The sequence below is a fragment of the Gracilinanus agilis genome, chromosome 1 (assembly GCF_016433145.1).
Source record: "Gracilinanus agilis isolate LMUSP501 chromosome 1, AgileGrace, whole genome shotgun sequence".
NCBI lineage: Eukaryota > Metazoa > Chordata > Mammalia > Didelphimorphia > Didelphidae > Gracilinanus > Gracilinanus agilis.
The window spans coordinates 427,292,861-427,301,940 of record NC_058130.1 but is presented as its reverse complement, the minus strand read 5'-3'; the positions used below and the strand labels follow the sequence as shown (position 1 = coordinate 427,301,940).

Sequence of the window (9,080 nt, the reverse complement as noted above, 5' to 3'; positions counted from 1 at the left end):
CCCTTTTTTTCTTTTGCAAAATATGTATTTGTGTCGCCACGGGGTTGGTCAGTCTCGATGCCCCTGTGTGGTTTCTATTTTCCAGGGCTAAACGAATAGCTTCTACAATCATTACAAATCATTTTTTCCTCAGTTAAAAAAAAAAAGTTTAAGATGCAAGTAGATAAATTAAATATGGTGTTCTGCTTCGTCCTATAAGCATCTAGGAACCTGTGGTCACCAATCAGTTGGTACGGTAGAGCAGAGCCCAGCTGCGGTAGCGTGTTAGAGCAGACGCCTCTCCTCGCTCCTTGATAACCGGGAACCTCTGTACCATGTCATACCCTCAGTTTGGATACCCTTACTCTTCTGCACCACAGGTAAGACCTGATGGTCTACGGAGGATAATTGATTGCATACCAATGATTACTAGCCACCTCTGAACAGGCTTTGGGCAGCGGGATTGCTTGGGTAAAAAGTGAAGAGCTATCAGGAGAGCGTGAAATTGGTTAAACCACGGTACAAGAGATGTTTGCAGAGAGAGTTAGGTTCCTCTGCCTTGGGTGTTTTGAAGAAGGAAAGGCGCGCTCCAGTATAACCTGGAGGGGATGAACTGGGTTTGGGGAGAAGAGCAAGGTTCGGGGAGGAGAACCAGTCCCCTCCAGGTTTCACTTGTTCCTTCAGATCGTGTGGTTTTTTATTTGTTTTTTGTTTGTTTGTTTGTTTGTTTTTGAAGAGGAAACAGCAAAGTGCCTTAAATAAGTAATTGCAGGCATATTGGAGAATACCCCAAAGACAGCAGGTTAATAACAGATATGTGTGTGTGTGTGTGTGTGTGTGTGTGTGTGTGTGTGTGTGTGTGTGTGTCGCTGTGGTCATTTGAATTCTGGAGCTAATGTAAACAAGGTAGTTTAGGGGAAGGGTCCTGAGGGTAGGGGCAACCTTTATGTGGCAAGAGGGATCAAATCATTTCAAGATGGGGACGGGGTGCAAAAGTTCTTTTAAAAAAGGGAGTTTAAAAAGAATGTTTCACCTGTATATTCTGGACATCCAGAATCCCCTATTTTCCTAAAATATAATCCCACTAGATGATTAGGGATGGGGAGGAGACGGATGTACCAGTCGTGGTTACTGTGTTCAAAAATGAGCAGGCATTGAGCTGGTACCTTTCAAGAGATCCTAAATCTTCATTCGCTGCAAGAGAGTGGCGAGCAGAAACCCCCTCCTTACCGAGCCCCCACCCCCATGCCTGGCATTTGTCTGTGGATGCTGGAAATTTGTTCTTTCTCTCTCTCTGATTTCATCCCAAACGCCCATTCTGCCCTCAAGACCTCTTTCTTTTTTCAGTTCCTGATGACCACTAATTCCCTGACTACTTGCTGTGAATCTAGCGGCCGGACGTTAGCAGACTCCGGGGCAGCTGGCTCAGCTCAGACCCCAGTCTATTGTCCTGTGTATGAGAGCAGGCTGCTGGCCACAGCTAGGCATGAGCTCAATTCCGCCGCAGCCTTGGGAGTCTATGGGAACCCTTATACCGGCACCCAGGGCTACGGAAACTACGTTACCTACGGCACTGAAGCGTCTGCCTTCTATTCTTTGGTAAGCTAGCTCTGGACATGGGGGGTGGGGACAGAGGGAGGGAATATCCCTTAAACAAACTTGCCACTTAGGGTTCTAGGATTGGGCTAACGTGTTAGGGACAGGACAGAATGAAAAGAGAGGGAGGGATGGGGGAGGGGAGAGAGGGAAAAGGAAAGGAGAAATAAAGGGAGGAAGGGAGAGACAGAGATAGACAGACAGACAGACAGACAGACAGACAGGGAATTAGGGAATCTTTTCCTCCTCACGTGGAACGACATGTCCCCTTGCAATAAAGGTCTCGGAGCTTTGAAGTGGGTAGTGCTGATAACTGAAAGTTGCTGTTCAGCATTCACAAGATAGTTCTTTGGGTCTGTCTGCTCATAGAGATTGGGGTCTTCTCCTGAAAATTAGTAGAGTCAATTGCTCGATAAATTACTGCCTCCTAGGTGCTGGCGAGTAACGGTGCTAATGATGAATGCCAGTGATGCAGGAGCTATTGGGGCTTAGAGTCTAAAGTTGCATGTGTCCAGGTCCCCAAGAATCGATACACCTTCGAATGAGCTTTTCCTTTGGCATCATTATAGTGAGGGTTAATGTGTCTATTGATCTCCCTCCTGCTGAAATTCCATAGCACTTGGGATTAAAGTCTTGGGAATCAGTCGCCCTCCCCCCACTCTCACCTCCTACCCCAGATGCTCAGCTCTACTCTAAATCCTTCCCGACTAGAACTTCTTTATTCTACTCCTTCCATCTCTGCTTTTTTCCTGCTCCTGTTCACCTTGCCCCTCCTCCTCCCTTCCCTATTTCTCCTCCCTCGCTTTTGTTTCTTACTCCAAAGTTAATAGATATATTTCTAGATCAGACCGACAGAACCTTTTTTTGCAACTGAATGCAACTTTTAATGCAACCGAATGGGTCAGACTCAAGCAAAGTTTCTTTGGGGCACTAGGGCTCTGTAGTCCTGCTGGGAGCCTTGGGTTCTGTGTGCAGGAGATGATACATTTTTATGAACTAAACACACTAATTTCATTTTGCATCTGCACACAGTGTTCCTCGTCTTGAGTATTAGGGAGGGAGAGAGGCAAGGAGAAGGGGAGAGAAATACAAAATAGTTTGATTTACATTTTCTACTTCCAGCTTAGGAACTGGAGTTCATGTGCACTTTGGGGCTAATTAATAAAGGCTACACAAGGAACTTTATTTTTAGGAGAAAGATTGCTAGAGACATATTCTGTATTTCATCAGAAATGTAACTAGATTAGTGTCGCTTAATTCCCCTAGAGGAATAAAAAGATTAATAAACCGACAAGCTTGATTTAATGTTACAGAATAGTTTCGACTCAAAAGATGGGACTGGATCTGCGCATGCGGGCATCACACAGGCAGCAGCAGCTTACTATCCCTATGACCACACGCTCAGCCAGTATCAATATGACAGGTAAGAAGCAACAATTAAAGCCCTCCAACAAGGAGAAAGTTCCTTAAGTGTGCTTTTGCTCTGCAGCCCCACCCCTTTGAATTCCAATGGGAACATTTTCCGTATATATTTTGCAAGCTCTAAGTACTGGTGGGTTGCCATACTTTTGACTTTCTTCACATGACCACTCATTTTTTGAAAGGTGACTGTGCAGAAGGGAGATGCTAATCTCTTGCACCTCCTATACTTGGTCTATCTAGAGAAGACCTCAAAGGTGGGAGGGATGAGGAAGAGTTCAGCAGATTCCAAAGCTGACCACATAGTATAATAGGAATCAACCAGTATAGTTTTTCTTGTGAGCTTTCATATTTGGTTATTTGAACAACACATCTGGCTTAAGTAGTAAAAGAAGTTGTGGCCTTTCAGGCAGACACCTGATGGTTGGCCTAAGGTGGGATGAGGGGGAGTGGAGAGGAAAGAAGAGAAATGGGGAAATTGGCCCCAGAAGGAACCTAAATCTCTTTCTCCAAGCTAAAAATAAGCTGACTAAATACACACCCAAGCATATTCCCTCAGGCACACAAGCCCCAGACAAACTCTTACCTGGATCTTCTTCTCCCTTCTTTTGTGGTTTTGGATAGATACAGTTCATTTCTGCAGTAAACATGGTGAAATCTCTGTTTTCAATGTGAAAAGGTGGTCAACTAGACTCCCAGCTCAGAGACTCCCACCCATCTGGGTGTAGACAATACCCCAGATTTCCCTTTCCCAATATTATTGGTGTATAAAATCTTTCCTCTTATTCTGAGTTCTTTGCCAGGAGGGGAGAAACCATAGTCCAGTCAGTCATTTCTTCTGTGGTATTCGTTAATTTTAAAACCTCAAAACTCCACTTGAACCTTTTCAACCTTTTACTCATACTGGGCACTAGTGCCCTTTCTTGGCTGTGTGTGTTAAATGTTCAAGTACAGTTCAGCATCTTCTGCTTTTCTTTTTTTACATTTTCCAGAACAAAGGGGTGGGAAGGATGATTAAGAAAGGAATTCTATGAAATATGTGTCTATTAACCCTTACATCCTGAGGTCACTTAAATAAATTCTATTGGGGAAAGGCTTAGCACACTGTTCAACAGGCTCAACTTTGTTCAAGCATTCTGTTCTTTTCAGTCTAAGCCTTTGAAAGCAGGTTTTTACTCTGTGTGTTTAAATACAAATAATGTCTATCCTTCTGGTTCTATAAAAAGCAAACATAACTAAACCTAAGATTTCTCCTGTCTTGGCCATAAGGGTTAAGTTTCTGACAGCCCTCACATGGTAGTCTGCCTGACCCAGGTAGCTTTATTTTGCCAACACCTCTCTCCTCTGTTTCCCAGGTATGGCACGATGGATGGGGGAACACGGAGGAAAAATGCCACTCGAGAAACCACCAGCACCTTGAAAGCCTGGCTGCAGGAGCACCGAAAGAATCCCTATCCGACAAAGGGTGAGAAGATCATGTTGGCCATCATCACTAAGATGACTCTCACACAGGTTTCCACCTGGTTTGCCAATGCCCGCAGGAGGCTCAAGAAAGAGAACAAAATGACTTGGCCACCTCGAAACAAATGCTCAGATGAGAAAAGACCCTATGAGGAGGAAGAAGAGGGAGAGGAAGAGTCCCAGGAAGACCATCTCAAGAATGAGAAGAATGATGGTTGGTTGAAGTGGTAACAATTGACTCTGGGTAGGAAGAGGGAGGGGAAAAGATGGATTTTAGATCTAATTCTGTGTACTAGTGGCCCTGAAGGTATGGAATGAGAAGAGAAGGTGCCAATGGTAATGTTCCTAAAAAAGGGAAGAGAACAAACAATTTGTCTTTATTCTAAGGTCTTGGTTATCTTTTTAATTTACGGTGGGGAATCACTGCCCCTTCCCAAATTGTCTTGGGACAACTGGTGGAAAGGGGAAAGAGAGGAGAGAGTCAGTGGTAAGGAAACGTTCTCCTTGCTTTCCTCGACTATTTATTGAGTCCCTTTAGGGATACGGATTAATGTTAAATGGAGATGAGAAAGAGAACTACTTAGTGTGTGGCTTTATTTAACTTGTAAATGTCTCTGTTTTTGTCTTCCCTCACCACATTCCCATCTTAAGCTGACCGGGTCCGCAAGGAAGAGAAGGAACTCGAGCTTAGTGACTTAGATGATTTTGACCCCATTGAGTCAGAGAGCTCAGAGTGCGAACTGAAGCCGCCCTTCCAGCACCTGGACAGCGGCCACATGCGTGCAGCCTCAGGAGGCACTGACTGTCCAGGGGACTCTTGCAAGGAGACTGCTACCTCTCTAAAAATGTCGCTCCCTGGAAGCGTCCAGCTGGAGGAAGATGTGGATCGGACCAAGAACTGCCTCAAGAGCGTAGTAGATGAATGTGAGCAAGATCTAGTAGTGGGAGGGCGACAGAGGGGCTGCGACTCTAAAATGTGCTTCCAGCAGCCGGGAGAGTCCCAAATCTTGGAGGCCAAGCCCCGGATCTGGTCCCTAGCACACACAGCCACGTCTCTGAACCAGACTGAATACCCTTCCTGCATGTTGAAGCGCCAAGGACTCTCCTCTTCTTCCTCATCTGCCTCCTCTTCTTCTTCCTCCACTGCAGTCTCAGCTCCCAGCGGTCTCGACAGGCATCAAGATTCCCCTGTCACCAGTCTCAGAAACTGGGTGGATGGGGTCTTTCACGACCCTATTTTCAGGCACAGTACTTTGAACCAGGCCTTGAGTAACACTACGGTGTCCTGGGCTACGACCAAAGGAGCCATCCTGGAAACGGGAGCCCTGGGACGCTCTCTAGGAAACAGCACGGACATGCTGAAGGGGCATCTGGCAAACTTCCCCCCACACCACCACCACCATGACTCCAATAAGGAGCTCCTCTCCTTTCCCAAATCTGGCAGCAAAATGTTCTGTTCCTAACAGCCCCACCCCCACTGGGGCCCAGAATGTTCTTATCCTTGGCGGAAGTGGATACAAACTGAAAGGAGAGAGTGGGGGAGGGGGGAAATTGGGACGGGGAAGAGCTTAAGTTTGAAGAATAAACTTTTTTCTACAAATAAATAAATAAAAATAAACCTAAAACAAATCAAGAAGCAAGCAAACCAACCATGTCAAACCAAGTAATCCAAAACAGAGGATTTAAAAGTCCATTTCGCTTAGGTTAATCGGAGAGACTATTTTCATTCCTTCCTGAGAAGAGTTTCTCTTGTCTACAACTTTGAAAAGAAATCAGTGCCGGGATCCTTATTTAACTTCATGTCTAAAGAAAGAAAAAAGAAGGGGGAAAGCACCTGCTATATTTTAGGAATACTTAACAAACAGAAAGTTTACGTCCAAAGGTTTACATTGAGGCAATGTTTCAATAGTGAGTTTTCCATTTCAGGCATGCCAATCTTAGTTATAAAAGACTTTTCAGACTTTTCCCTTCTGATTTCATTGTTAGTATATAATTCTCACAAACAGCACTTCTCCCAGGTTTACACTATTGCACAAACTTAACTTTACAATAAGATGTTTTAAAGAGGTATGTTCACATCAATGAATTGTCTTGTTTCAGAGGTTTAAAATAATAATACTAATAAAACTGAGTGATGGTGTTTTGCATTGCCCTATGACTAAATCCCAGAGTTAGGATTTTACACTGGTAAATATTCAGAGATGTTATTAATTCCAAAGAACAGAAGGGAAGTGGGGAAGAGCAATAGGGCCGATATTTTCTGATTCTCTACATCAGTAAATCTGCCTACATAATAAGATTTACATTTTTAAAAAAACATTAGATAATCACTCTATCAGATTGAGGGAAAGAAAAAAATTCAGGACCTTTAGACTTTCTAAAATCCTTTCCCAACAGGACACTGGAACTTGAGAGAAATTTGATTTCTTTATCCTGTTAGCGAACCCACAGTTTAACCCCTGAAGTTCCCCCTGGGCTGTGTGTGATAGCTAAGAGAGAAGCAGGCCTCTCTTAGTGGCCCTTCCCAGCTGGAAAGAACTCGGTTCCATCTATCACTAATGTTTGATGAGCCTGACAGCTTCTCACAGCCCCCCCCCCCAACTTCCACCTCCAAAGGGAAAACAACCTCAACAGTTAGATCCGTATGTCCATCCCTTTAAAAAATCAATCCAAACTGTATTTGTGCACTAAATTTGTTAAAATATTAAAAGGGTGGGGGATAGGGTGGTTGTAGTTGAAGGTTTTTAAAAGAAGGGAGAAGAACATGGCTCTAGAGGCCTGGGAAACCTTGGGGGAGATGGGGCCAGGGAATCTCCTAGCTGGTAAACCCATTGGGCTGAGGAAAATACAGGTAGATCCCTCTGAGTCTTAACATCAGCAGAAGCAAGGACAAATTGATTTCTTCATATGAAAAACTTAGTGTGCAGAATTTGTTTTTTCTTCCTTTTCTCAACCCACCCTTTGAGCTTCCAGCTCCTCTAGTAGGGTGGAGAACCGCTTACTCTCCATGAATATTTCAGCATTTCAGAACAGATGCTTTGTGGGGGTTTGACATTAAATAGAGAAGAGTGTTTCCTATCTGTGAGTTTCAGAAATTTCTCAGTCCACTAGCCATTTAGTTCCAATTAGCCTTTTAAATACTAAATTAGAAAAAAAAAAAAGTTCTCAGCATCTTAGGAGAAGTTAAAAGCTAAGTAATAGCCAAGACACCACAGAAAAGGGATAATAAAGAGATATTTCAGAGAAGAGAAAGATGGTATTCTGGGTGCTAGATAAAGAGATTAATAGATTGGCAGACAAAGAGGAAAGAGAGAAAACAGAGTTGGCCCGATTGATGTCCGGCTATGACTGACAGAGTTCTCTTTACTGACAAGGGATATGATTAGCTGGGGGGAAGGAATAGGGTTGGGAAAGGGCAGAAAAAAGTGGGAGAAGGGGAAACTTGAACGATGGTTTCGTGGCAAAGAAAAAAGTCAAATTTCTAAACCTACTGTAGGGAACCTTAGGTTCAGGCAGGAACTTTTGCAACAACAACTAAGTCTCAACACTATTCTTTCCAAGGCTTTTTTCTTTCTTTCTTTCTTTCTTTCTTTCTTTCTTTCTTTCTTTCTTTCTTTCTTTCTTTCTTTCTTTCTTTCTTTCTTTCTTTCTTTTTTTTTTTTTTACTGGCACTTATACACTCAAGTGCCTAAAGGAAAACACAGGGGTCCCCGAACTTTGGAGAGCGATCATCTCAGAGGAACCACTGAATAAAGGAATCTGGGGGGCTAAGAGTAGATCAAACCCTTCCCCTTGCTGCAAGCAGCTGTAATTGGATTGTATCCAGTCATATTCCCTGTCATTGTATTGACTTTCGCTCTCTTGGATGATATTATCGAGATCACTGAACCTCTCTGCTGATCTGGCTGTCAAAAGGCTGAGACAGGAGCCCCCGGCCTGGAAAACGTGCATCAGCCAAGATAATTTGAAGTGAAATTTTCATTTTGACAGTAAACCCCTCAATTTCTAAAGGCTCCGCACGCGGAGAGCTCGGTGGCAGGGGGAGGCTTTACAGAAAGCCCACGTCTTAGACTGAAAAGGGCAAAAGAACTCGAATTAGTTGTAATAGATAAAAGGGCAAAAATAAAGAGTCAAGGGTACTTGACAGTAATAGCGAAAGTGGAGTCTCGGGGGAGAAGCGTTTTCAGCTCGAAGCTGGGCCAGCAGGAATTTTAATGCAGCCCGAGCGGCCGCCCGGAGCCTTCCACTGCAACCCTTTAGACAAAGCAAATCATTTTCAGCCAAAATAAGGCCTGGAGGACAGGGATGATGGGGGATAAAAGATGAAGGGGGAGGGGGAAGGAAGAAGGGACAGAAAGAGGAGTGAGAACTTAGGCCGGAAGCAGAGCCACAGGGGGACTACGCCTGGGATAGGAGGCATGACCAAGGGGCCCAGGGTGGATCCCACACGTCTGGGGGAGGGGGGTGGTGAGGACAGGCTAGCCTAGGAGGAGGAGGAGAGTCTGGCCTGGTTTCCCAGAAGGAATGAGTATCTGCCTCGTGGAGCTGTTGTTTTTCGGAAGGCGTCTTCTCGGTACTTGATAGTGATAGAGAAACAGGACAAGCTGGGCTAGGAGCTAGCACAA

General features: G+C 44.4%; 1 protein-coding gene across 1 annotated transcript; it reads left to right on the top strand.

Moving 5' to 3' along the window:
- The first annotated feature begins 314 nt into the window (after positions 1 to 314).
- On the top strand, positions 315 to 5,918 carry IRX4 (iroquois homeobox 4). Its single transcript, XM_044657866.1, has 5 exons — positions 315 to 359; positions 1,327 to 1,578; positions 2,889 to 2,998; positions 4,350 to 4,669; positions 5,107 to 5,918. The coding sequence occupies exons 1-5, from the start codon at positions 315 to 317 to the stop codon at positions 5,916 to 5,918; spliced, it is 1,539 nt and encodes a 512-aa protein (XP_044513801.1).
- The last annotated feature ends 3,162 nt before the right edge of the window (positions 5,919 to 9,080 follow it).

What these genes read in the sequence shown, in the direction of transcription:
- IRX4 (XM_044657866.1), top strand. Translation starts at nt 315, where the DNA reads ATGTCATACCCTCAGTTTGGATACCCTTACTCTTCTGCACCACAG. An exon ending in CTTACTCTTCTGCACCACAG is followed by an intron (nt 360 to 1,326) that starts GTAAGACCTGAT and finishes TTCTTTTTTCAG; the next exon opens with TTCCTGATGACCACTAATTC. An exon ending in CGTCTGCCTTCTATTCTTTG is followed by an intron (nt 1,579 to 2,888) that starts GTAAGCTAGCTC and finishes TTAATGTTACAG; the next exon opens with AATAGTTTCGACTCAAAAGA.